Source organism: Suncus etruscus, chromosome 18 (assembly GCF_024139225.1).
Source record: "Suncus etruscus isolate mSunEtr1 chromosome 18, mSunEtr1.pri.cur, whole genome shotgun sequence".
Classification (NCBI taxonomy): Eukaryota; Metazoa; Chordata; class Mammalia; order Eulipotyphla; family Soricidae; genus Suncus; species Suncus etruscus.
The window spans coordinates 38,106,317-38,134,168 of NC_064865.1; the positions used below are offsets into that span (position 1 = coordinate 38,106,317).

At 53.9% G+C, this 27,852-nt stretch overlaps 1 protein-coding gene across 1 annotated transcript in view; it reads right to left on the reverse strand.

The window, feature by feature from the left end:
• GRM4 (glutamate metabotropic receptor 4) overlaps nucleotides 1-27,852 on the reverse strand; it is a 99,934-nt gene that overhangs the window by 15,047 nt on the left and 57,035 nt on the right. Inside the window, exons 3-7 of the mRNA XM_049765241.1 lie at nucleotides 21,217-21,352; nucleotides 19,475-19,629; nucleotides 17,446-17,586; nucleotides 2,720-2,920; nucleotides 2,469-2,605 (exon numbers count right to left, since the gene is read on the reverse strand). Coding sequence (XP_049621198.1) covers nucleotides 2,469-2,605; nucleotides 2,720-2,920; nucleotides 17,446-17,586; nucleotides 19,475-19,629; nucleotides 21,217-21,352 — 770 coding nt within the window. The remainder of the gene's footprint in view (nucleotides 1-2,468; nucleotides 2,606-2,719; nucleotides 2,921-17,445; nucleotides 17,587-19,474; nucleotides 19,630-21,216; nucleotides 21,353-27,852) is intronic.

Here is a 27,852-nt window from a genome sequence, read left to right on the forward strand (position 1 = left end):
ATATAGAAGAAGGCTTCTTAGCCACAGGCATGGCCTGACTCAGAGCTCAGTGCTCCATCCTGGAACAAGAAGATTCCAGGCTAAGGGGAGGGAAAGGATTGGGTAAGGGGAGATCCTAACACAGCCCGGGTTGGGGGGGGGGTGTGAGTGGTGAGGAGAGAACTCTAGAAAGACAGGCACCCTGGATTCTGGGCATGCTGGGCCTGTGACCCACAGGAGCTAAGGAACACAGCAAAGGCCAGAGTCAGAGCGGATGCTGGATTCTGTGTGTCCTGTGTGTCAAATGCCCCAACCTCTCAGAACCTTCGCTCCCTCTCCCCGACTCATCTAAGGAGCAGACCCAAAGTTGCTTTGCCCTTGGGGACTTAGGCATGAAGGGAAGGAGGCCAGATGCTACAAGGAGGGTTCCTGCTGCCACCGCCAGCACAGGGCAGCCCACAATGGAAGTGTGTAGATCTGGGGTCAAAGAGACATAGTGGGTCCAGACACTAGGTTAGAAGCCTTACATTCAGAGATGGGAGGAAGACAGTGGGAAGCAGATCGAGGCTATTTGTTTGTTTGTTTGTTAGCTATACCTAGCTGGCTCCAGGGCTAACCCTGAACTCTGTGTTCAGGGCTCAGAGGACCATATGGGGCCAGGGTTCGAGCTCTTGTCAGCAGTGTGAAAAGTAATTTTTTTTTGGTGTTTTTTTTTTTTTTTGGTTTTTGGGCCACACCCATTTGACGCTCAGGGGTCACTCCTGGCTATATGCTCAGAAATCGCCTCTGGCTTGGGGGGACCATATGGGACGCCGGGGGATCTAACCGAGGTCCATTCCTTGGCTAGCGCTTGCAAGGCAGACAACTTACCTCTAGTGCCACCTTCCCGGCCCCTTTCTTTCTTTTTTTTTTTTTTTGGTAATTACAGAATCTTTTCCTTGGTGCCCCCCAAACCATTCCTGCCCTATGGCCCCCAAACCTCAGCCCAAACCAACACTCAAGGACAAAATAAAAGTAAAGTGAGGTGGGGATCCCATCCTTCACTTCCTCCCACTCCCAACTCCATTCTAAAAAAGAAGACAGGGAAATACCAAGTTTACTGCCACCCTGCCACTTCCACGTTGCCACCTCTGGAGAGAGGGGTGACAGGAGTGGTGCTTCCCAGTCCAGTCACCTTCACAGTCAGGTTCAAACAAGGAATGTCCTCATGGGGGATCAGGTAGAGCCAGCAACTGCAGCCACAGGGGTACACACCACCACCACCCTGCCTTCTGCCTCCATCCCACCTCTACAGAGGGCACTGCCTGCCAGTTGGGTTTGTTTGGTGAGATCTGAACCCCTGGGCCATGCGCCCATCAGTCCCAGACTGGGTGTCCCAGGGGAGATCATGTGATGGGGCACAGCGCTGTTCCTGTGACAAGGGTATTCCGAGGGTGGATGTTGGTGTCAGGGGTCCTCTCTCCCAGGGCCTAGTATGGGAATGGCTGGACTGGACAGGGACCCAGACCAACTGGGTGTCTCTGATTCATCCAGACATCCTTTGGGCTGACCCTGAGCACAGCTCATCCCTTCACCCCAAAGCAGGGACCGTGTCCCTAGGGTTATGAAGCAAAGGTACAAGCTCTCCTGGCTCTCGTCACTGCTGGGGACATCAAGGGTCTGTGAGGAGCACACAGGCCCCAGTCAGCCCAGGAGCTGAGGAGAAGGACCCCTGCTGGAGTAACTGGTTTTCATCTTATTCAGAATAATTCTTCTTTGCTGCTGCTTGTCACTCATGAACTGGAAGTACCTCTGGATTGTTCCCTTACTCCTACCTGTTCTCCACCCATGGGGTGGTGTTTCTCTTCTCAATAAAGACCTCAAGTTACAGGGAGAAGCTGTTTGCAGTTTCAGTTCCACAACTAGTCTCACGGTCCCCAATCCCTCAGGATTGGAGCATGAGGCTTCTGCTCCAGACCCTCACTGGGATACCCAAAAAAATTATGTCTGCCCAGTGTGATCTGACAGCCTGGAAATAAATAGGACCCTGACACCTGACGAGGCACCCCAAAAGGCAGAGCGCTGCCCCATGCACAGAGCCTGCTTCCAATTGAAGGGATTCAATTGAATTCAATTCTGGGTTCAATCCCAGAACCCACCTGAGGGTTCCCAGGATGTTTCAGGCTCACACCACTGGCCCAGTATCACTGGGAGTGGCCTTGGCTGGAGCACTGCAGGGGCGACCCCCAGAAAGGATGTTCAAATGCAGCCCTCTTGCTCCCCATTTACCTGGGTGCCTCCAGGCCTGCTCCAGCCCAGGACATGTAGCCAGAGGTTCAGGGCAGAGGGTGGCAGTAGGAAGCAGGCAAGGCAGGGCAGGGGGTGAGCAGGGCAAGACAGAATGGGCAGCACAGCCTGGGAGGGACAGGAAGGAGCCCTAACTTGGGGTCAGGGGCACAAGTGCTGCTCCCATCCCCATGGGGCCCTCCTATCCACCCTGCCCCGCTTACCCGGAGGTGCAGCTGGTCGGTCCAGGAACCGATGACTTTGTACTCAGCCGAGCCATTGCGAAGCTGGTATTGGTAGATGTCATAGCGTCCTGGTGCATCACCGTTCTCATTGAAGGTCACAGGGTTCCCGGCGATGCCTGGGACGCAGGGTCACACACTTAGGGACCTGGCTGAGCTGGGGAGACCCACTCCCAGCCCTTTTGCCTGCATGCCCCACAGACGACAGGGTGGCACATGCCCCACGCACAAACCTGAGAAGTTGACATTGCGGATGTACTTGAGCAGCTGCACGCCATCTACCGGGTCCATGCGTGGGCAGAGCCCCACACGACCCGGGCACAGGTCGCGGTGCATGGCGTGCAATGCATGGCCCATGGCGTACACGGCGTCGATGACGAACTGCACCTTCCCCTCCTGCTCATAAGCTGAGTCCTGCCCGATGCGCTCGCGGTCTGCAAGGGAGCACGAAGCAGAGCTTCATCAGGACAGTGTCCTAGACTGAGGGTGGCAGTGTCAGGGATCTCCAGAGACAGAGGGCGGTGCTGGGGTGGGGACAAGCACCTCTGAGCCCAGAGGCCACAGAGCCTGTCGAAGCACCTCTTTGGAACACCCTGGGAGAAGTGGGGACTCACCGTCCTGAGACCCTGAGACCTGGGAACAGCCCAGCAGGCCCCAGGAACCCTCACCCTGGAAGGCAGTGGCTGGGTCTTTCTGAGATCCTAAGACCTGCCTACTCAGTGGGACTGACCTTGGGGTCCCCTCAACTGCACAGCCAAGAACCTACCACCCAGAGTCTGTCTGTGCCTCCAGCAGCCAGGGGTGCTGCCCCCAACACAGGGTCCTGCAGGGAAAATGGGCACAAAGAGTGTGAGAATCACCCCACAGGGTGAGGGTCCTGATGGCTCCAGAGTTCTGGTCACTAAGGACACCCCTGCAAGCCAGAGGAGCCACTTTTCCTTCTCCCCTTTGTGCTTTCACAAACACATGCTGGGGGACTGGAGCAATAGCACAGTGAGTAGGGCATTTGCCTTGCACGTGGCCAACCCAGGTTCAATCACCAGCATTCCATATGGTCCCCTAAGCCAACCAAGAAATAATTCCTAAGCAAGCACAGAGCCAGGAGAAGTCGGCCCCAAACACCTCTGGGTATGGCCCAAAATCTCTCTCTCTCTCTCGCTCTCGCACTCTCTCTCTCTTCTCTCTCTCTCTCCTCTCTCTCTCTCCCCTCTCTCTCTCTCTCCCCTCTCTCTCTCTCTCTCTCTGTCTCTCTCTCTCTCTCTCTCTCTCTCTGTCTCTCTCTCTCTCTCTCTCTCTCTCTCTCAAGCTACACACGGGGTTTCTCAGGAGACCCCAGAGGCCTCTGTGCTGGAGCAAGCTGGGAAGGCTTTCTGGAAGAAGTGGTATGCCTGCCTGGGAACCTCAGGATCTGCACTGAATACCTGCTGCCACTGGATATGAGCACCAGCTGGAAGCCAGACTTGGCTCAAAGCCTCATATGGGCTGACTCTCACACAAATCATCTCAGTCGTGGTAGGAGGTGGCAAAAAAAAAAGAAGATACAGAAACTGAGGCAGCTCAGGGGTATTCTTAGCTGCTCTCAGTGCTTTATTGAGAGGGCGGGGTGGGGGGGTCTGAAGAGGAAGGTCAGGGAGAAGGAGGACCGACAGACTATGTTCCCCCTGCCTAGGAGCAACAGATCCCACATGGCTTGGCCAGGATAAGGACACAGAGCCCCATAAATGCCCCCTGCCTCCAAGACTGCTGTGGGCCCCCAGGACCTCGGACCCACAGCCCTGGGCCCCCAAACACAGACCCAGGTACAGAAGCACACGCTGAGCTGCGTGGTCAGTTCCTCCAATGCCCTCACCCCCAGCAGGAGTCACTGCACCTGTGTGGAGTGAGCTGGCTGTGGCCTCTGTCATCCCTCAATAATCCAGGCCACTCAGTAACATGGCAGCCAGGTCCCCTGCCTCATGTAGCCCACAGAAAACTACTGGGGAGAGGGGAATCACATAGTTCCAGTACCAGGGACCAGGGGGACTAGAGCACATCTCCCCACATTGGCCATTTCAGTAGAGAAAACAGAGGCCCACGAGGGAAGACCCAGGTCACAGGCCAGTGGACAGGCCTCTTGGTGAGAATAAGTTGGTCTCTGAGCCCCCTGTACCCCATCTGTCTCCCCATAGCATGAGCCTCAGGCCTCAGAAGTCCCAGTTTATTTGCTGGGTTCCCGAATTGGGCCTGCACGGAGGCTCACATCTGGCTGTGCTCAGGGGATACTCCTGGCTCTGCACTCAGGAATCTCTCCTGCTGAGCTCAGGGGACTGTATAGGATGTCCGAGATGGAACCCTGGTCAGCTGTTACAAGGCAAACACCCTACCCACTGTGCTAAGTCCAGTCCTGATTCCTGTTGTTTATAGTCAATGGCCAGACACTGTGCCCTGTTTTTGCATTGGAAGCTTGTCTCATATTTAGCTCAGCCTCCAAGACCCTGTGGCCCAGGTTAGAACCTGCTATCTATTTCTTAAGGTCATCATAGCTCAGGGGAGAAAGGTTCAGTTAGTTGCACCCAGTCACAATCCCTTGGGTGTGACATCCGGGTAGGAGCCAGGGGGATTTCCAAGGTACCAAACTGCTCTCCCGGCAGCCAACAGGGCTCCTACTTGCCGTTTCCTTGGTTGCACTGGGGCCACCAGCCTGCTCCTTAAGCTGCAGCCTTGGGCCCCATCTTCATTGCTCAGGGCCCGAGTTTCCGCTCCATAAGGGGAAGTAATGATGGCACTTAGAGCCCGGCATCCAGAGCTCCCTGTGGGGATGGGTGGCTGATGTGCACAGAAGGGCACAGTGGTCTGTGCGTGCTAAGTGCCAGAGCAAATGAGACGCCCGAGGGACCAGCCCTGTCTGCCCAAGGCCCTGCTGGGGGGAGCCACACCGTCAGGAAGCACCACTGCCAGGAGAAGCAGCCAGATAAGAGAAAGGTGGATTCTTGGGCTCAAGGCCTTTCTGTTCCCAGTCCTGAGAGGCAAGAGGGTGAGCCCTGTGCCCCAGGGAAGGACATCTGGAAAGCCCAGCCCAGATGCCCACTTTGCTCCTCACCCAAGCACTGTCTCCAAGGCTAAAGGCTACCCCACTGCCCCGGTTGCTGCTCTGGTGAGAGGTCCAGATGGACACTCTCCCCAGGACAAGCACACGCCCACCCCCAAGGAGCTAAACCTTAGCTTCCCCCTCCAGCCCCCCTGGACTGGGACCCAGGGGCCAATGCAGGACCATCAGGTGCTTCTCAGCAAACAGACCCATCCTGGAAGTGGCCTGTCAGGCCAGAACGCAGAAACAGGTCAGCAAAGGAACCAGTGAGGGGCTCCACACATAGAACATGCATGGTACCAAAGATACTACACACAACACCTAAGACAAAACACATGATATGTGACACAGCACATGTACCACACAGCAGATATCATACCACACACACACCACACATATACTAAATACAACACTTGCAACACATACAAATTCCATACAGACACCCATTAACACACAGATTCAAACACAGGCAACATACTATACATCCAGGATACAACACATATATACCACACCTACAGACATTCTACACACAGAGACACACAGCACATACACACAGATCATGGATCACACATACCAAACATGCTGTGGCCTCAGGAGTGAGTGGTCATGTCAGCTCAGGATGTTGACGGGAGGGACGGGCACCCCATACACACAGGATGGAGTACCTGTCTGATTGCGAGCGCCCGCCAACCCCCAGCACTGCAGGCACCTGGCCCTCCTCCCTTGGGGTCTGGCAGAGACGCTGCTCTGGTCTCCCCACAAGGAGCCTTTGAGACACCTCTAATCTCCCAAGTCGCCGGCACCCAGCGGTGTGGGAGATTCCTGGTGGAGTGGTCTTGCTGGTAAGAGACAGGGCTGGGATTCGAACTTGTCCTGAGGCTCCAAGGCAGTTCCTGACAGTTTGAAAGTTCCCCTCCTTCCTCCTCCGTCCATCCCCTACTCAGCATCCATGGTGTGGCCTGGACTTGAGGCTCCCAGTGTGCAAGGCATAGAGCAAAGGGGTTAACACAGACCCAGTGGGGGAATGGGGCACACAGGCCCAGGAAGGAATACGGCACTTGTGAGAGGAAGCAAGACCCACTTCTGGATGCCTGGCAGGAGATGAATTCCAGGCACATGGCGGCAGTGACAGCAGCATCGGGTCGAAGATGTCCTAATTGTGTCCCGGAGCACAGCGTGCCCGAGACAGGTGTGGGCTCTGCCTTGGGAGGCAGCCAGCCGGGAAGCCGCCAGGAGAGAGAGAGAGAGGACTTTCTCCGGCAAAGCCCTGCTCCGTGGTTACTACGGAGACTGCAGCCTTTGTCTGCAGGTTGTAAATTGTAATTGAAATGAGTTTTCAAGGTTGAAATCATCAGAGTTCCTCCCTGGTCCCCCTCACCTCTCCCGCTTCACGCTGCCCAGCAGCAAAGTCCCAAATTCTAAGACTCATGTGGAGATGCACATCTGCCCCTTCCAGAAAGGCACAAGCTGCCAGCCACTCATACATACATACACACACATGCACACAAACAGAATAGCCACACACCAGACTGGTGTGTTACACATGGCTCCATGAAAGACCCCGGCACGTGGATAAATAAACACTCGTATTAAGCGTATACACATAGAGCCAGACCCTCTTCTGAACACGTGTGTCCACAACCAGGCTTGCAGGACCATCGGCAGGTGTTTCCTTTGGGAGTTGGTATGAGGGGGAATTCCAGGCATGGCTCAATGTCCTGGGGCCTCCAGGAGAAGGCAGTGGGCATGTTGGGGCTGGCCTCTCCGGGGGGATAAAGACCTAGCTCTGCTGGGAAGAGAGTTACAACAGGGGGAGAAGCACATGGGACCTTGCTCTCTGAGACACCATGCCTGGGAGAATGCTGCCCAGGTTGGGATTCTGCAACTGTCTGATCTCTGCTCTTGCTCCCTGTAAATCTCCCCTGGACTCAGGAGCCTGTTATACGATGTTTGTCCTGAAATAGCGAGGCCCTCAGATGTGCAAAAGTTCAGCCTGGATAGATTCAGTCACTGGACCAGAGAAGATTTTGTTCTTATCCTAATGATGACTGGTTTCCAGCAATGATACTCTGTGTGGAGGACAGTCAAATCAGTCTACAAGGCTTGGGAGCCCTCAATGCTTTTTCTCTCGTTTTTGGTTTGGTTTCTTTTTTGTTTGTTTGTTTGTTTTGGTTGGGTCTTATTTTAGGTCTTTTTTTTATTTTTCTGTTTTTGTTTGTTTGTATGTATGTTTGTTTTTGAGCCACACCCAGCAGTGCTTAGGGATTAGTCCTGGCTCTTTGCTCAGAAATTGCTCCAAGGGGCCAGGCGGTGGCGCTAAAGGTAAGGTGCCTGCCTTACCTGTGCTAGCCTAGGACGGACCACGGTTCGATCCCCCGGCGTCCCATATGGTCCCCCAAGCCAGGAGAGACTTCTGAGCGCATAGCCAGCAGTAACCCCTGAGCTTCACCGGGTGTGGCCCAAAAACCAAAAAAAAAAAAAGAAATTGCTCCTGGCAGGCTCGGGGGACCATATGGGAAGCCAGGGATTGAACCCAGGTTGGCCACGTGCAAGGCAAATGTCCTCCCTGCTGTGCTATCACTCTGACTCATCTGTCTCTTTTCTTGACCTTTTGCAGCATTCCTGCTTCAGCTCTGCTCACCCGGGGCTGGTCTCAGGCACAGCTCCAGCCTCCCTCACTGCTCACCCCAGCTTCAAACACATGGATGGGAAGAGGCAGGGGATGTGGGGGAGCACAGTCAAGTGTGGTTCTCAGGTTGGGGTCCCCCCTGTAGCCAGCAGAAGTGCATGTGTCCATCTCGCATATCACTTACATACAGACTCACAATGACATGCAAACATGTAAAGTACACATACGCACGCATACACACACAAATGTACACACGCCAGCCAGTGCTTGTTCTTTGGGTAAAGTTCTAGAAGGGCACCAGGGTTCCAGGAAGCAACTGGAGCAGCAGATGGATCAAACACACTTGCCAGCAACCATGGGTCAGGCATAGACCCACTAGAAGATAGCTCGAGGGCCTCAGTTCCCCCAGGTGAAACTCAGGATGGAGGGGCCCCTGGAAGGGCAACTGTCAGTCACAAGCATCCTACCCTGTCCAGAGTCTTCCCTGGGTCTGGGGAAACAGGGCAGTGTTTGCTTGCTTGATTAGTGTTTGGGTGGGTTTTGCTTGTTGGATTTGGGGCCACACCTGATGGTACTCAGAAAGCACTCTCAGTTCAGTGCTCAGGGAGTTGTCCCCGATGTTGCTCAGAGGCCATGCAGTGCTGGGGCTGAAACCCAGGCCTCCTGCATGTAGAACAGCTGCTGCAACCCTTGAAACATGCCCCTGGCCTAATTTCCTAATTTCAGGGAGGAGAGATTTCCTCTCAAAAACCAAAAGTGAAAGAAAAGAAAAAAAAAAGGAAGGAAGGAAGGAAGGAAGGAAGGAAGGAAGGAAGGAAGGAAGGAAGGAAGGAAGGAAGGAAGGAAGGAAGGAAGGAAGGAAGGAAGGAAGGAAGGAAGGAAGGAAGGAAGGAAGGAAGGAAGGAAGAAAGGAAGGAAGACAGGTGGGAGCAGCTTCCGCTCTCCATGCCCCTGGATCCCTTGCTTGTGTCCCCCTACCTGTGTCCTCGACCCCACCTGCTTCCTTCCCCAGCCCACTCCCCACCTGAAGAGAGCCCTGGGGTCTACCCTGCCTCTTGTTGCCCCCACAACAACTCTGCAAACTTGAAGATCCTCCCCAATAACCCTATAATAATCCTCCCCCTATAACCCTCCTGGATGCCACCCCAGACATCGTCATCTGTTCTGCCCCTTCCCACCCTGGATAGACAGTGAATCTGTGCAGACATGAATGGGGTAACACCAATCTCTTCCAGACCCTGAATGCGCAAGAACAAATCCTATCAAACTGCTCTATGCTACCCCATGCCCACCTCTGTTGCTCTCCTGACATCAGCTGCCTCCCTGTTCCTCGATGCTGGGCCATCGCAGGGCCTTGGCACATGCCACACCTTGTCCCCACCAGTCTCCACATGGTCAGCACTGTGCCATCTCTAGCACCAGGCCCTACCAGCTCCCACAAAGAAGTCACGATGCGCAGGCCTGTCCCTAATACAGAGCCCAGCAAACAAATGGGAGCAGCCTTCAGAGTTCCTCACATGTGGGTACAGTTGGTCACTCCAGAGGTTCCTCTTCCAGCCTGTCCCCTGGGGGAGGCGGCTTCCCCAACCCCCTAGGGTACATAGGCCAGAAGCTGATCCAAGGTCAGGTAGCTGGCAGGTGTGAGATGAGCAATCTCATTACTTGGTCACCACAGAGGCCCTGGGCCCAGACTTGCCTAAGTCTTCTTATCTGTCAAATGGGTTGTCGAAACTATTAGACGCAACCCGGTGGAACGGAAGTTGGACCTGGATTCAGTCTTCGAGTCAGTCCTGGCTGCTGTCATTGTATTACTGTTGCTGCTGCCTTCAGCTAGGGCTGGACACCCTGCTCAGCACACATACCCCTAGTGGCCAGCGAGCCCCCTCCACGAGCCCCTTTACGAGCCCCTCCAGGAGCCTCTCAATGAGCTCCCACCTGGGGAGCCGAGCAGCGACAGTAAATTCCTCCCATCTCCTCATAAACCGCCTTCTCCCGCTCAGCCATCACCTGGCTGCCCGCGCTGTCAGGAAGACGAATGCCACATCTGCCGTGTTTACTGCGCGATTCCCAGACCTACTCCGCTCTGGAGGGGGGGAGGCAGAAGAAGGGGGGACTTGGCAGCTGCTCAGACTCCCGCTCAGTGACCCCCGGCTCACTCAGGTGTGGGACTGCCTGTGTTTCCTGCAGTCACCTCTGTCCTTTCCCCAGGGGCAGAGCTCCCAAAAGGGGGAATTTGAGTAATCCGATTCCTGTTTTACAGATGGGGGAAACTGAGGCTGCACCCCATGGCACGGCTAGGCAGCAGCGCCAGGATCTACCAAAGTTGGCAGTTCTCTCGAGTGAACAGTGCTCCCTCATCTGTCCTCTTCAGCACCGACCACTGGCCCCTGATCTAGGGACATTTTATCTGCTCTCAGACACCAACAGTCCTGGCTTGGAGGTGCTGAGAAGACGCTGCCATCAACCATCACATTTGTGCCCAGAGAGACTCTGGGTGAGGCAGACTCCGGCCACCAGGGCAGAGGGGGCAGGCGGGGACCCAGAAGGAAGGGACGGAGCAGGAGGGGAAATTTCAGAGCCTCCAGACCAAGGTGGGCATATGTAGGAGAAGTAATTGCTCTAGACACAGACTTCTGGCTGCAGACCAACTTGCAGCTCTAAGCCCTGCACTGAGCCACGATGAGACGGTCTCCAGCTGCCTCAGTCTCCTCACCTGTGCAATGGGCAGCCTCTTCCTGCCCCTCGGTGTGCTGCCCACCCCACCCCAGCCCTGCACCGGTGGGCTGATAAGTTACCCGCTTGCCAATAAACCCCCGCTCCAAGTCCTCACTAGATCAACAAGCTTTTTATCAACTTCCTTCACACGCACCATATTTCAACCAGCCTCCCTGTGCACTGTTTCTCGAAACCTGACAGCAAACCTTAGAGATGGATTATCTTTCCTGTTCTACAGCAAGTCTCAGAAATGTGGAGAAGCTAAATATCTAGTCTACCCAGAGAGATAGAATAGTAGATGGGTGCTTGCTTGCCTTCCATGCTGCCCACCTCAGTTAGATTTCCACCACTGCAGACCGTTCTCTAAAATGGCCAAGAGAAACCCCTGGAACACAGATCCAGGAGTAACCCCTGAGCACCATGAACTATGCCCCAAACTGTCCTGCCACTTACAAAACAGGCACATTTTTGTTTTTGTTTTCGGCAGCACACCCAGTAGCACTCAAGGGTTACTCCTGGCTCTACGCTCAGAAATCGCTCCTAGCATGTTTCGGGGGACTATATGGGATGCCGGGATTCAAACCACCGTCCTTCTGCATGCAACACAAACACCTGTCTCCGTGCTATCTCACCAGCCCCAAAACAGGCACTTTTAAATTCCTGGTCACAAAGGCTGGAGAGTTAGTACAGAAGTTAAGGCTCTTGCCTTGCAGGCAGCTGACCCCAGTTTGATCCCAGCACTGCATATGGTCCTCTGAGCACTATCAGGACTCAGATAAACCACAACCAGGAATAAGCCCTAAGTACTGCCAGGAATGACCCAAAATCTAAAAATAAAAAAATGGGGACTGGTGAGATTGCCTTGCATTTGTGCCTTGTATGGTAATGAAGTGTGCTTGCCTTGGAAACTGCCAACGAGAATTCAATCTCTGGCCTCCTATATGGTTCCCCAAGCCCTGCAAGGAGTGATCCCTGAGTGCAGAGAAACCAGGGGTAAATGCTGAGCATCGCCAGGTGTGGCCCAAAAAACAAAAACAAACCAAAATAAATAGAGAATGACTAAGCAAATGAATAAATAATTAGCTCACAGTCACACAGCAGGGAGGAGGGAGAGGAGCTGAGGCCCAGGACCTCTCTATCCCTGTTCTCCCTTCAGGGTATTCATTCTACAGTCATCATGGGGGAGAGGAGTAGGCACAGGGATCACCCTGGACCTCCTGCCTCCCAGACATTCTCCAAAGGATCCATCTAAACTCATACTTGGGAGAGGACAATGAAAGTCTTGCTGAGGTGTGTGCTGGGCAGCCCCTGGGGTAGCAGAAGATCTGGGGAGGCCAGGGTGGGCCTTAAGTCCCACCAACATCCCAGGAAGCTCCCCTACACCTTTTTTTTACCCGACAAGGGCAAATTCACCAAACCTAACATGAGGTCACAGTGAGATGCTAGCTGAGGGTCAGAGTTTTGGAGATATAGTGAGTGCAACGAGTGGAGGGGCTTGCCTTGCATGTGACCAACCTGAGTTCGATCCTCTGCACTGCACTTGGTTCCCTGAACCCCACTAGGAGTGATCCCTGAGTGCAGAGCCAGGAGTAAGCCCTGAGCAGTGCTGGGTAGAACCCAAACAAACAAACAAAAAATGTCTACTGGGCCAGAGAGAGCTCAAAGGGCAGTAGACCACATACTGCAAACAAGAGACCTAGTTTCAGTCGACTAAACCCCAAGTAGAGGGCCCTCACCTCCCAGCCATATCCAGCACCACTTGATGTGACCCAACAACCAAAAATACACACACACACACACACACACACACACACACACACACACACACACACACACTTTAAAGCTTCTATTCTAAACTTTTATACCCAAAGAACCAGGTCAGCTTTACCACCAGTGTCCCTCCCACATACACACTCTCCCCTCACACCCTCTGCTCATCCCAGTCCCCCCCCCACAACTGGGTAGGGTCGGGGGCACCTCCCCTCCTGCCCAGAGTGCCCACCTCCTCCCTCCCACAGCTGCTCCCTTCTGAGCCAGCAGCTCCCACGCTTGGCCTCTCTGCAGAACCACCTGGGGCATTTGTAAAGGCAAATTTCCGGGCACCCAGCCTGCACCTAGCCCCAGATCCAACCTCAGAGCCTGGGGGTGGCAGGCAGGATTCAGAGGCTTGAAAAGATCCCCAGCGGTCCCACGGGAACAGAGCCCAAGGAGCAGAGCCCCCCACACCGAGATTCCCAATCTTAAAGGCACATAAAACCAGCAGGGAAGTTTAAAAAAAAAAAAAAACTAAAGTAAAAACTCACCCTGCCCAAGGCCCTGAGTGGGTGGTTAGAGGTAGGATGGGCCGAACCTTTACAAGTTCCCAGAGGAAGCTCCGGCATAGTGAGGCCTGGAGACATTTCCGGGCGGTTGTAAAAATGTGTGGGAGCACTTTCTCCCTCACTGGCTCATTGTCACTCCACTTCTCAGAGGAGACAGCAAAGAGCCACCACAGGCTCACAGCAAAGGGGACCCCTCTGAATTCTTCTCTGCTCTGGCATCCTTCCCCAATCACTTCCTCTGCAGCTGCCCAAACTCCCCCCTTAGAGCTGTCGAGGACACCCTGGCCTTGTACCAGGGACGGCTGCAGAATCCTGGCCTGAGCGTGGCCATCTGGGCGGAGCCTCCTGGAACCCTCCAAGCCCTCTCCCCCGGGTCCCTCTAGACCAGCAGGGACCTCCATGAAGGCCATCCCCTCTGAGGTGCTCCACACAGGGACTGGGAGGTGCCAGTCACCAAGCCTGTCCCCAGTTTAGTCTCACCCATCTCCATCCTGAGCTGGTGACCCAAGTGCTGGTGTCCTATCATCAGATACATCAATTTTCCATCCCACTGGGCACCTTAAAAAATAAGAGGGACTCATCTTGGGACCAGAGCCATAGTACAGCAGGGAGGGCATTTGCCTTGCATGCAGCCAACCCAGATTTGATGCCAAGCATCCAATATATGGTACCCAAGCCATCCAAGAGCAATCTCTGATCAGAGTCAGGAGTAACCTCTATGTGATGCTTGGTGTGACCTCAAAACAAAAATGGGGGTCTCTCAATAATTATGCCAGGAAAGGGGGCATATACAAGCTCCATAGTCATCCTACCCATCAGGGCTCAGCTTCCCAAACCCAGGTATACACCTTAGCTATGACTGCTGCCTAAGAAAGTGAATGCTGTGTGGCCTTGGTAAAGTTACTTGGCCATTCTGATACTCCACCTTGTCCTCTATAATACAGAATCATTAGAAACCCTAGAATTGGGGCTGGAGAGGTGGTGCTAAAGGTAAGGCGTCTGCCTTGCAAGCACTAACCTAGGACGAACCGTGGTTCGATCCACCAGTGTCCCATATGTCCCAGTGTCCAAGCTAGGTGTGATTTCTGAGCGCATAGCTCAGAGTAACCCCTGAGTGTCAAATGGGTGTAGCCAAAAACAATAAATTTAAAAATTGTGTAGAGCCCCTAGAATTGTTGTGAAAATAAAATGAGTTTATGTCTTTAAAAGAGTCTTGGTTTGGGACTGGAGTAATAGTATAAGAGGTAGGCATTTGGCATGCACAGCCAGTCCAGGTTCAATCCCTGGCTCTATATATGGTTGCCTGAATCCATCAGAAATGATTCCTAAGTGTAGAGCCAGAAGTAAGCCCTGAACCCCACCCAGTCTAACACCCCCCAAACAAACAAACAAGTACATCAAAAAAAGGTATGTTGGGACCAGAGAGATAGCACAGCAGTAGGGCATTTGCCTTGCACGCAGCTGAGCCAGGACGAACAATGGTTTGAATCCCGGCATCTCATATGGTCCCCATGCCTACCAGGCGCGATTTCTGAACACAGAGCCGGGAGTAAACCCTGAGTGCCACCGGATGTGACCCAAAAACAAACAAACAAAAAGTATCTTGGTGGAAGCAGTCCTCTACCAGGAAAGACACTACCAAGGGTGTGACATCGACCTCCTAATAAGACACTTCCGTTTACACTGAGAAGACGTGACAACAACAATGACCTGCTAGAAGACATGACAACAACGATGACCTGCTCTACAGGACATGGTTCTCTCTATTGCTTCTTAAGTGTGAGGTGAAACGAGAGGATGCTCTGCACCATCCTGACTGCAATATGGGATATGCAGACTCCAGGATCTTTAATACAGAAGAATAATACCAACAACAGAGACTATGTGAGGAATGGAGGTGTATTGCCACTACAGACTATGACTTGAATTGGACAAACTAGTTTGCCTGGAGCCTAGAGTCAGTCCTGTGCCAGGAAACTTCAGGGGTAGGGTCTCCATGTATTTAGACCATAATTTGTCTTTCCATGTCCCTTATGTTTTGGTGGGCCTATGCAAACAAATGCCACTTTAATATCGTTTTTTACTATGTTCTCTTGACTCCAATCCTTAAGAAAAACAACCCATTAAAACTTTTGAGGTTAACTTAAACTAGTAAGCATGTGCATGGAACTAGATAAATGTACTTTGCCCTCAATGTTTAAAGAGTTACATAAGTCTAATATCTTTAGATTATATGGTGTGCTGCTAAGAAACAATATGTACTACAACTGGGGATTTGAGGGACAAAGTAATTGTATTGTACATGGGTTCAGTTTTGTTTTTCTTAATGTTCTTTGGCTGAAAGTTCAAGGCTGGGATATCATCGATGGAACTACTGAGAATCCTGTTTATGGGTGATTGGGCTTCCACTGTAACTTTACCCTGTCCTCTTTCTTTGCATCTTTGTTGTCATAATTAAAATAATAAAAAAAAAAGTTTGAAAGAAAAAAGTATCTTGGATAATCAATAGTGAAATGTATTAGTTTACCCAGAAGCATTAAACCCCACATAAAACATGTACATATATCCCTTCTTCCTTAGACATACTAAATATACACACACATTACCAACTACAGCCACATAGGAACTGCCTGGGACTCCAGAAGATAGCCTCCTTCCTGAGTGACCATGATTCTCAGGGGACCCTAGACACCCAAGGTGACCCACCTGCCCCGCCACCTTCCCACAAACCCACACCCCACTCAATGTGTCCCTTCCTGGGGCCAGTGAAGCAAGCCCAGTACATATGGTTGTCTGCCCATATGTAAAGGTCAGTCGGGCGCATACTGGCCTCTCTGCTCAAGCACCACTCAGAATGAGGGACACCCAGGCTCTCTCAGTATCACTGAGATCAGCTCCTGTTGCAGAGCTGCCCCCCAAAACTTCACAGATCCCTCCCATATGAATATAACCAAATGTGGACGTATCAGCATGGCCACTCTCAAGGGCTGAAGTCCTGGAGCTGAGACCTGGGTTCAAATTCTATTCTAGAACCTTCCATATGGGCTCTTGGTTCCTTGTCTTCTTTCCTTCCCTGAGCCTTTCTGTCCCTCAGTGAGGGGAGCCCAGTCTTATTTTCTCCAGCCCAGGAACTCACAGTCCAGACAGGCCTTCGCAGGTGGCCATCCCAATCTCTCAGCAGCTGATTCTGCACATTTTCCCTCTGGTATAAGCATCACTTACTTATCTCCTGCTTTTTGTCTCCCCAGGAGGACAAAACTCCAAGGGATTTTCTCACTTGATCACTTTATCTCTACCATTATCCCTATTCTATCTGTGGCTTCAGAATGGGGGAAGCGTGACCCAGCAATCAAACTGGGGTTTGTGAAGTTTCCAAGCATCCCCAGGGATTACAGAGAGTTCTGTAAATTGCTCATAACCTGAGCACTGGAACTTTGCACAGAGCATCCAAGGTCAATTCAACTCTGTAGGGTCTCCCTGGATGCCAAGTGAACCTCAGGGCAGTCAGAGGCTGGTCAGGCCTCCACCAAAACCCAGGAACTCCTTGCCCACTCTGCAGTCACGCAAGGCTTGTGGCCTAGAACTGGGTGGTGAGTAGAGAGATGGGTACCAGACCTTAAGCCGCCTTCTTGCATCGGCCCCACCCTGAGTCCCGCCCACCCCTGGGGTTGGTCCTATTACCATGCCCTATCCCTGGCCACGCCCACTATAGGCCACGCCCCAACCCTTCCCTGAGCGTTGGCCCTATCACCCTGCCCCAGCTCAGGCCACGCCCACCCTACCCCACCTTAGGCCATGCCCATCACAGGCCCCGCCCCACCCCTCCCCTGAGCATGGGCCCTATCACCCTGCCCCATATCTGGCCCTGCCCCATCCCTGACCCTGCCCACTATAGGCCCCGCCCCATCCCTCCTTGCCTCATCTCAGGCCACGCCCATCATAGGCCCCACCCCATTCCTCCCCTAAGCGTTGGCCCTATCCCTGCCCCATCTCAGGCCACACCCACCATAGGCCCCGCCCTGTCCCACCCGTTGGTCCTATCACACTTTCCCATTTCCTGGTCCCGCCCACCCAGGCATGAGCATTGGCCCTATCACCCTCCCCCATCTCAAGCCACGCCCACCATAGGTCCCACCCCACCTGAGGGTTGACCCTATCACCCTGCCCCATCTCGAGCCACGCCCACCACAGGCCACGCCCATGACACGTCCCCTGGCGCCTACTCACTGGTGCACTTCTTGAGATGGCTGCCCTTCTTGAGCGCATGCCGGCTCAGCTTGCAATGGAAGTTGTCCTCCCAGAACTCAGCAAACCAAATGTTGCGCCGGTTGTTGTCCAGCGTGCGGCTGGTGAAGTAGCGGTCGAAGCCTGGCAGGGAACCAGCATACCAGGACGTCAGGCGCCCATTTTTCCACAGGCCTTCCCCCATCCTCACCCCATCCTGGTACCCAGACTTAAGAGGTGGCACAGGCAGGGAGGAGCACACGGTCTGAGGCAGAGCCCAGCCAGAGAGAAGCAAACGTGGAGCATTTCATTTCATGCCGAATGAAAAGGGCTGTATGAAGTCCCGGGGGGGGGGGGGGCGTGCAATCTCCCCGCAGCTGCCTTTATGGAAGACAAGAATGCAATGAGGATTTTTCAGCCGCCTTTTAACATCCCTTTTAACGCCTGAGTGCTAACACTGGGCCTCTTGAAGGAGGAGCAGTTTGGAGGTCCTGAGCGGAATGCAGAAAGAGACGAGAAGAGACGATAGGAATAGGGAGGGTGCACACACATGGAAGGCCCTGAGCTTGCTGGTTTTGAAGCTCTGGCGGATCCCACCACAGAGGGTTGGGGATGGCACCATACAGCAGGACCTCCGAGTCCAGAACTCACCCATCCCTGACAACCTCAGCCTCTCTTCCTAAGGCCCCAAGGGAGTCCCCCCAACTAAGCTGGAAAGCACTACAGGTTGATGGGGGCTAACTCTATTCCTTGCAGCCCTTTTTGCCCCAGGACTATCCCGTGACCATGCCGCCTGGGTGGAACCCAACCAAGCATTTCACAACTGCACAGCTGGCTGCATGCCCCTTGCCCACACTAAACTGCCTTCTCCTGGGCACTGGGGACCACAAGCCTGGGAGTCATTTGGGGGATGTGGCTTGCATGCATGAGCTGTGACCAGCGCCCCTGACTCCCCCACCGAGGTGCCCCATCCGATTGGCAACCCCACAGCTCCTAACATGGTCAGATGTTCCCCCAAATGTGTGGGAGCCTGTCAAAATCGCTTCCCCCCACCCCAGGAGAACCTTTGCTCCACAGGCTTCTCCCTGGAAGAAGAGGGTCCTTGTGTGGTGAGGCTTCAAAGCCCAGCTCAGCTTCTATTTCCTGCCACTCTCTGTCATCTTCTCTCTCTGAACCTCATTCATGTACTAAATGTGGATCAAAGTTCTCCCAGGGATGCCGGGGAGACTAGAGAACTGGCATATGTAGGTGACAATGCCGAATGTAGAAGCTGCTGCTCTGCACGTGTTGGAGTGGTGGGAAAGAGGGTGTGGGGGACCTGTGACAGAGGTCTCAGGGTCACAGAGGACACTGGGGGGGTCCTGAGCCTGTCCCTCCCTGTGGATGGGGACCTGAGGAGATATTTGCAGTCTTTCCAGCTTCACTCTGTACTCTAGCTTCTGGGTCAAGTGAAGGGCTCTGGGAGCCAGTGATGTCCCTGCCAAAGTGACCCACCAGCAGAACATCAAGCTTTCTGGCCCAGAGAATCTGCCAGCCTCGACCCTCCTCACCTCCCTGGGCTCTGCCAGCTCTCAGCCCCTACCCCTCACAGGCATTCTTGACTTTGTTTTTTTATTTTGTTCTGGGGCCACATCCAGTAGAGCTTAAGTTTACTCCTGGCTCTGTACTCAGGGATCACAACTTCTAGGTCACAGGGGGACCTTCTGGGATGTGGGGGATCGAACCTACGACAGCCATATGTAAAGCAAGCACCCTACCCACTGTACTATCTCTGCGGCCCCATGCATTCTCTTCTCATAGCCTGTTGGCAAGTTCCTGCCACAGGACCCAGTCTGAGAAGGGATGGAAATATTTGGGGGTGAAGGAGCATTTCCTGTGTCCTGAAAGGCCCAAAATATCTGTAAAGGGAGGAAGAAAGATCCAGAATCCTGCCAGGCTCAGCCAGGAAGAAAGAAAGAGGATGTGGAGAGCTGGGGAGCCAAGGAGGAAGGGGCAGGGGGGCAGAAAGAACAACACAGGGTGGAACACCTACCTCGAACCGACATCCTCTTGGGGAGGATGGTGACGGCGCCCTCAGCCACCTCCTCCAGGTGCAGCACAGGCGCGCTCTTGGAGCCCCAGCTGTCAGAGCCCACCCAGAAGAAGTGGCCCGTCTGGTTGGCCTTCCGCGCCGCCTCCAGCACACGCCTGTGGAAACAAAATCCCACCTGGCGACCGGCTCCTGAGCCCTGGGCTGAGCTCCCTCTGGACCCCTCCCCACCCCTGGGGCACAGCCTGCACCCCCACCCGGCCCACTTGGACCCAGGGCCCCAGCTCAGCTCTCCCCCACACACCCCTCAACCTAGCTGCTTCCATTGAGAGATTGGTGCACAGAGGAGGCAAGCAACCTGCTCAAGGTCACATAGCAGCCAAGGGCAGGAGCAGAAACCACTGGCCAAGTCCGACCCTGGGAGGAGGACCGAGGATGGGCCATGCAGGAGACAGCCAGCCTAGGTGGAAGGGCCTGGGGCTGCCCGGAATCCTTTCCACTTTCCTCCTCCATCATCTCTTGCCCCCCACCCATTCTCTGGTTCCCCACACCCGCCCCAGGGCACAGGACTGGGAGGTGGGGGCCTCAGACTCACAGCTACAGCCACAGCCCTATTTATACTTCTGGCTCCAGCCAGTAGAAAGGCTCAGAGCTCCCACACACCCCTCCAAAGTCACCTGGGTCTATTTTTGCTTCTGTTTGTTTCTGGGAATGCTCATGGGTTTCCAGAAATGCCGAGCTTCCCACACTTCTGGCCAGCACCCCTCCCTCGGGGCCTCCATCCTTCTCCCCATCCTCCCCCACTCCACCCCACCATCCTCTCCTACCCCACCCCTGCCTGGGCAGTGAAGTCAAGAAAAGGTACCAAGAAGGTTCTCTCCTTTCTCTGTGGCGGGCACTGGATGGGTCAGCAGGAGAAGCCCCAGCCAAACGGCCCCATCTAAAATTGCAAGGCCCTGATGGCTCTGGGAGCCCCCCCTCTGTAGGGGCTCCCCAAGAACCTGCTCCCTTTCAGCTGGGGGTGGGGCTTTCTGAAAAAGGTGTAGAATGGGGTCCAGCATGGAGGCTACTCAGCCCCACTGTAGGGGGCCGAGTTCTGGGGTTCAGACCTGCTCTCTGAGGGAGGAAGTCAGAGAGGGCCCCCCCCAGATTCAAGGCAGAGGCCAAATCCCCAGTTATAGGATTGTGCCTCCCCTCATCTGGGGCTCCCTGAAGACAGGTCAGCCTTCTGGTCTCTCCTCTGGCCCAAGCCAGACCCTATTAGGACCCTTCTGCGCACGTTTCTGCACTCAACAGACGCTGCCGGGCATTAGCATTGATTGTATGAACAACAAAAATCTGTCCCAGAGGGGCCGGAGAGATAGCACGGCGGCGTTTGCCTTGCAAGCAGCTGACCCAGAACCTAAGGTGGTTGGTTCGAATCCTGGCGTCCCATATGGTCCCCCGTGCCTGCCAGGAGCTATTTCTGATAGCTATTTCTGATAGCCAGGAGTAATCCCTGAACACTGCTGGGTGTGGCCCAAAAACCAAAAAAAAAAAAAAAGTCTGTCCCAGAGAGATGAAGACGCTTGTCTGGGATCACACAGCAGAAGAGGATTAGAATCCAAAGGCTCAGGCCCCAAATCCATGGCCTCAGCTGACCTGCTGGCAGGATGGATTTAGGAAACACAAGAGAGGGAAAGGGTGCCCCAGCCCAAGGGTCCCCAGATCCTGCACTCAGCCTCCAGTCCCATCACGGCCCCCACCTGATATCGTCCTCATTGGCGAAGATGACCACAGCGCGGGCGTTGGAGGTCTCCAGGAGGCGACGGATCAGCTTGTCCAGCTCCCCAGGCTTGGGCTCCCGAGGGATCTTCACGGACTGGGCAATGCACACGCCCCCTGCAGAGGACACATGTAAGCCTGGAGCAGCTGGGGCTTGAGACCTGGGGGACTCCTGGTGTCAGGCCCCACCGCTCCCTAGGAACTGACCTTCCCCAGGCCTCCCTCTACCCACATGAGAAACAGGCTGCTGACCTGAGACTAGCCCTGGAGTGAAACACACCTAGGTTAGATTCTCTGCTCTGCCTTCCTCAGACCCACCCCTGAACTTCTCTGTGCCCAGACACATCCTCTCTGAGGCAGCAGAAATAACAGGACCCACCTCACAGGTGGCTTCAGGGCTAAGAGAATCAATGCTCAGAAATGCTCCCAGCACAGTGCTTGGTAAACTGCTCCTTCTTGCGTCCGGAGGCAGAAATTTGAGAATAACCATAGCGGCCCACCTGGCCATGCCCCTGGAGTGCCCCCAATATGCCCATATTCGTGCACACCTTAGGCTTCCTGAACATGGGTCCTGGGCTCCAGCCTCATGGGGAGTGGCTGCAGATCCAGCAACAAGGCCATCCTGTTGCCCGCAGGCCCCTGCCTACATCCTGGTGGCTCCAGGACAGACTCTCCTGTTCTCAGCAGGCACCCAGCTCACAGGGCATATATACATGGCACATATGTGTATATACACACATGTATATACTCACAAACACTCATATAGTCACACACTCACACGCAAATGTATTTATACGCAGCCGCACACACGCACACTTTCACATAGTACACATCACAACCCTGCAGGTCATGATGGGAAATTGGGCGGGGTTTCCTCTGGCCACCACTTGCCTGACAGGTCCTGGGGACCACAGAAGCCAGAACTCATCTGCAGAATGCCCAACCCCAACCACCTGGCAGATGGATGCTGTGCCTGCCCGGAGAGCTGCGGTCACCCTAGGACAGGGGTCACCCTAGGTTATGGGGTTCACCCTAAGACAGGGCACAAGTCACCTTAGGTCAAGATCACCCTTCACAGGACTCAAAGAAACCTTGGACTCCTCCTTGTCCTCTTACAGTGCCCAGACCCATCCTTCCTTCCCATGGCACCCCACAATGACCTAGCCCAGGACAAGTTCAGCACTTTTCTAGTCACCTGCCTTTGATACAGGAGAAACAGAGATTCAGGAAGAGAAGGAGAAGTCCAAAGCCACACAGTGCCTTGTCCCCTGCCCCTGGATCTGGGGAGGGGGACTGACCTAAGGGAGACCCTCCCAGAGGTCCTAGTGGCTGAGTCAGGGTGGAAAGAAGCCACCCAAGGGTCTCAGCTTGACTTTTCACTAAACACCAAACACTCGCCAAGGCCCAGGCTTCTCCTCAAACCAGCCACTGGGGCTGAGGATCTGGCAGCCACTTGGGGACACCCTGAGTCTCCAAATAGACTTCTTTGGTCAATACCCAGGGTGGGGGGGACTGGGCTTTGGGGCTGCTAATAATGGGGAAAGAACCCACCAACACCAGCCCTGGGGAGGAGGGCAGAAAGGAACCAGCAAACTGCCTAAGACGGAGACACTGAGAGTTCGAAGGAGGAAATCTCAGCAGCTAGGCTGGGGGCTTCTCCCACCAGAAGGGGCTCTGTGCCATCCCACATGCCCCCACATTCCTCTCCCCAGGAACCAGGGCTACACAAAGCGGGGTGACTGGCTGGAGACACACACACACACACACACACACACACACACACACACACACCATATGTACTTTTTCAGCTCCTCGGGACATTCATAGTGTGCCACAGAAAGGCTCAAACTTCCTGGGGCAGAGAAAGGGAGGTGGACCCCCAGATAGCACGGCAGCCCCCTTCAGCTCTGGCCCGAGGGAGAAAACCAGAGCCTGCACAGAAAAGCCCAGACACTTGCTCAGACTCAGCTTCCAGATGGTTCCTTTGTGGCTAGAAACTGGGCCACTCATGACTACTCTGCCCCCATATGGGAAGACAGATGGACACAAGAAGGCAAGGAGGCCCACCTGGGTCGAGGCAGTCAGAGGGCCCCTGGACAGAGGGGCTTAAGGCTTAACTGCTCCCAGGGGATGGGGGTTAACTGCTCAGCCAGGGAGGCTCAGGGGAAGCTCCCAGGAGGACCCACTGGGCTGGCTGCCCAAGGCTGTCTCTGAGCCACGTATCCCTGGTCGCAGGAGAATGCAGCGACCACAGCTCTGTCAGCTCAATTGCGAATGAGTCACAGGCTCAGGAGTCTGAGGGCAGGCCCTGAGCTGGGCGTGATGATTCTGCCACTGCAGTAGGGTGGGAGTGAGTTGGGGGATGCGAGGAGGAAAATTAGGGAGACACTAAGCATTTGCATAATTGCTGTGGATCTGGCCAAGGCCACTTGGTGTGCTGGCTACTAGCCTTCAGAAGTGAAGGCCTGGTCTGAGTGTATGCTTGTCTGACTTACAGATGAGGCTCAGAGAGGGAAGTGGCTGGCCTGAGGTCACACAGGTAGACCAGGCAGAGCCTCCACTGCATCCAGAGCAAGGTGGGGCATGAGAGAGCAAGGGCTCCCTCACAAAGCTGGCCCTCTTGTTCCTGTCCCCAGAGAAGACACAGTCCCTGAGCTTTGTCCCTTGGTTTACTGCACAATTGCTAGCGGGCCTGCTCAGGGGGTACTGGAACTTTCTAAGGGCTCCCTGGGATGACAAGACTCAGCCTAATGACCAGTCCCCAACATGCCGCAGCCAAAGGCCAACAGGGAGCAGCATCACTAAACCCCACACCCTGGTGGGGAGCACTCCCATAGCTGTGAGGCCAATGAGGAGATCAGGAGGAGGTGCGGAGGTGGACAGAGCCTCACAGGGGTGAGTGGGTCTCAGAGCTCAGGGCTCAGGAAACCCCCATCACAGGGAGGAGAAACTTATGTTTGGAGTCTCTGTTGACCCCCCTCTCTCGAAGACTTTGCCCACTCTGGCAAATCCCAAGTCACACATCGACCCAACCTGTCCTGCTATGACAGTCTCAGTTCTGTCACCCCAGGACCAGGGCCAACACACCCCACATGCCCACTTTGCCCTCTCCAGCAGGGAGGGATATATCCTACACCACCACACTCAGGGGGGTGTCCCATTCCCATGAATCCAGGCATCCACATAGGCAGCAAGGGTCATCACACACAGTCCTCTCTGGCAGAGACAGCTTCCAGTCCCTGCCCCTTCAGACACAGAAGACAAAGAAGTAAGGGAGCACGGAGGAGTAGGGAGGGAGCAGAGTGAGATAAGAAGGAAACACGAAGGAGTCCAGAGTTCTGCATGATGCTGAGGCTCTGCAGGAAAGCCCTATCCCCAGTCCTTCTGCACAGTCCCCCATGAGGACTCCACTGCCCCATTCTACCAACTCTGCACCTGCCAAGCCAGTGCCTCCCCTGCCAGGGCCAACGGCAGCCACCCCCACTGCCTCACCCATGAACACAGCAGTTCCAGGACCTCACAAGAGCCTGGCCTGAGTAGATTGGGAGCTTCCACTATGTCAGCACAGGACAGAGCCCACTCAAGGAACACCGCAGCTGGGGGGCCTAACACACATAAGGCTCCTACCACCGCCATGGAAGGGGCTCAGGATCCAGGCCAGTCCCAGGTGGCTGCACAGCTGCTCAGTTTCACAAATAAACTGCCCCCAAATAAATGTGCAGTATTAGTGAGGCAGATCCACTGCTCCCCAAATACACTAGCCTGTTCTTTTCTCTCCAGTCCCTCTCTCCATCTTGCTGAGCTCCCACATATAGAGGCCCCCAGCTGACCCTCGCACCACACTGTCTCCTCATCCTTGTCTGAACTGCTCTTGAATAGTGGGGACAGTCTGAGCTGGAGGGGTGGGTGTGCGGTGAAAGGGACTCTCCTTCACTACGGGTGAGAATGTGTGTTGTCTGGTTTAACCAACCCCTCTGGGAAACAGTATGGAGGGATTTTGATGCCTTTAGAATGGAGCTCTTATAGGACCCAGAAATCCCACTCCGAGATATCTACCTACAGGACAGAAAAACATTCATTCAAAAGGATGTATGCACACTGTTCTTCATTGCTACATTTAGTACAGAAGCTAAGAGAGGAAATCAACCTGGGTATCCAGCCATAAATGAGTGGATTACGAAGATGTGATGCATATATGCAATGGAATCCTGTGCAGCTACAAGGAACGATAAAATCATGTGACTTGCTGCAACCTGGAACTGGAAGAGAGGATGTGGCGTGAAGTAAGCCAGAAGAAAGACAAACATAGGATGATATCACTTATCTGTGGTATATAATCGTATAATTAAATATAATTAGCAAAGGGGGAATGCCTATGGCAGCATTGACCCTAAGGGATAAGGAAGACAGAGAAGGAAAGAAATAGAGGGGGAAGGAAAAAAGAAAAAGGGAGTGCCAGAGTGATAGCACAGCATTATGGCATTTGCCTTGCTACAGCCAACCAGGGACAGACCTGAGTTTGATCCCAGCATCCCATGTGGTCTCCCAGACCTGCCAGGAGTGATTTCTGAGCACAGAGCCAGGAGTAACCCCTGAACACTGCTGGGTGTGGCCAACCTCTCCTCCCCCCCCCCAAAAAAAGGGGAAGTAATGGGGAACAAGGATTAGGGCCTCAGTTTGATGATGTGATGTGGAAAAGTGGTCTAGGGCATGGGCTGGGGCAGCATGGGAACATTTATGCAGGGAAATTGACACTGGTGTTGAGATTTGTGCTGACATATTGCCTATCTAAAACCCAACTATCAATAACTTGGTAAGTCATGGTTCTTTAATTAAAAAAGCAACAACTGATTGTTTGGTCTTGTCCTTCACAGACCTACCTATGCTCACAGCCAGCTTACACTGGAGTCCGAAGCCCCTAGAGTGTATTGGGAAGATGCACAGCTGAGCAGATTAGCACCTTTCCTGCCCAGAGCACCCCATGACCAGACAACCCTGGACATTTACAAAGATGCCCCCTGCAGCGGCTCCTGAAGCAGCAAACAGTTGCATCACCTAAACCTCACCACAGAGGGAAGGCCACAACTGTGGGTGTTCAGACAACAGGATAGTCAGTTTGGAGTTTAGATCCATTGCACAGAGCTGGGAGACAAGCACAGAGGATAGGTGCTTCTCTTGCATGTGGCCAACATCTTGTTTACTCCCCCCAACACCACATATGGTCTCCCAAGCACCACAAGGAGTAACCCCTGAGCACAGAGCCAGGAGTAGCCCCGAAGTACTGCCATGATGAAAACATGAGGCCCAGGCTTTCCCTCCCAAAAATCCATTAATTAGTTTTGATTAATGGGCCCATGATCTGGCCCAATTCTTGCAGTTCAAACCCAGCTAGGATTCAGTCTATTCCTTAATGCTGCACACGCATATGTGACCAGATGGTGGTTTGCTCTGCCCGGCACTGCTCTGCCCACAGGGACCTCCCAAGTGCTCAGGCCCACACCTGACAGGTGCTCAGGAAATGCACACTGGGGGGAGGGGACCCCAGTACCTGCAAGGGCCCATCACCTCCAGAGGAGAAAGAGAACAGGAGAGGGCTGAGTTAGAGCTCAGTGACCAAGTACATGCTACAAAGATGTGAAAACGGAGCCACCAAATCAAAACAACCCAATGACAGGCCAACAGGGTCCTGTGTGAGCTTGGCTAGGCCTCTCCCACATGGGCAGTGAGGGCCACAAGCACTGTGGGTCCACAGGGGCCTTTCACCTATCAAAAGGGACTGCCAGGCTCAGTCCTAGCTCCTGGCATCTTCAGTGGCTGAAGAGGAGATACGTGGGGAACCCGTCTGGGGCTACCGTTCTCCCTGCAGGCTCTGGGCACTGAAATCCTATCCTCAGGCCAAATCAGCCATGCTGGGCTCTCCCAGCCAGCTGGCCCTATGGGAGCCAAGACCTTCCCCCTGCCCCACTCTCACCTTGGAAACTTGATCCCTGTTTCCCATTTTATTTTGTGGCCTCTGTGCCCTTTCCGTTTGTGGTCTGCTGACCTTTCCTGGACTTCTCCAGATCCGGGCTTAGTGTCTGCTTCTAAATGCAAACCAGGCCTGGGCCTTTCATTCATCTGGAGGCAGCCTGCCTCTAGGGGGCCTGGCCTGCTCAGTACCCAGAAACAAAAGTCAGTAAGAGTATAAGGTATAGTTAAAGCAAGACAAGACTGAGCAGAGCTGGAGACAGTGTTAGGGAAGGCACTGACTTGCATCCTACCAGGTTTGAATTCTCTGCACTCCATGAGATCCCTGAGCACTGCTAGGAGTGATTCCTGACCACAAAAAGTGGTCATGAAAATGTGAATGCAGTCGATCCAGGACAGCCTGTGGTTCGAATCCCAGTATCCCATATGGTCCCCCCCATGCCTGCCAGGAGAACAGTCAGTCTACAATAAATGTTGTGTTGGAGAACAGTCAGGGCTCTCAGTCTACGATATGAGGCTGGGAGCCCCCTCTCTCACCCCCACACTTTTCTCTCTCTCTCTCTTTTTTTTTTTTTTTTTTTTGGATTTTTTTTAGGTCACACCTGGCAGTGCTCTGGGGTTACTCCTGGCTCTGCGCTCAGAAGTCGCTC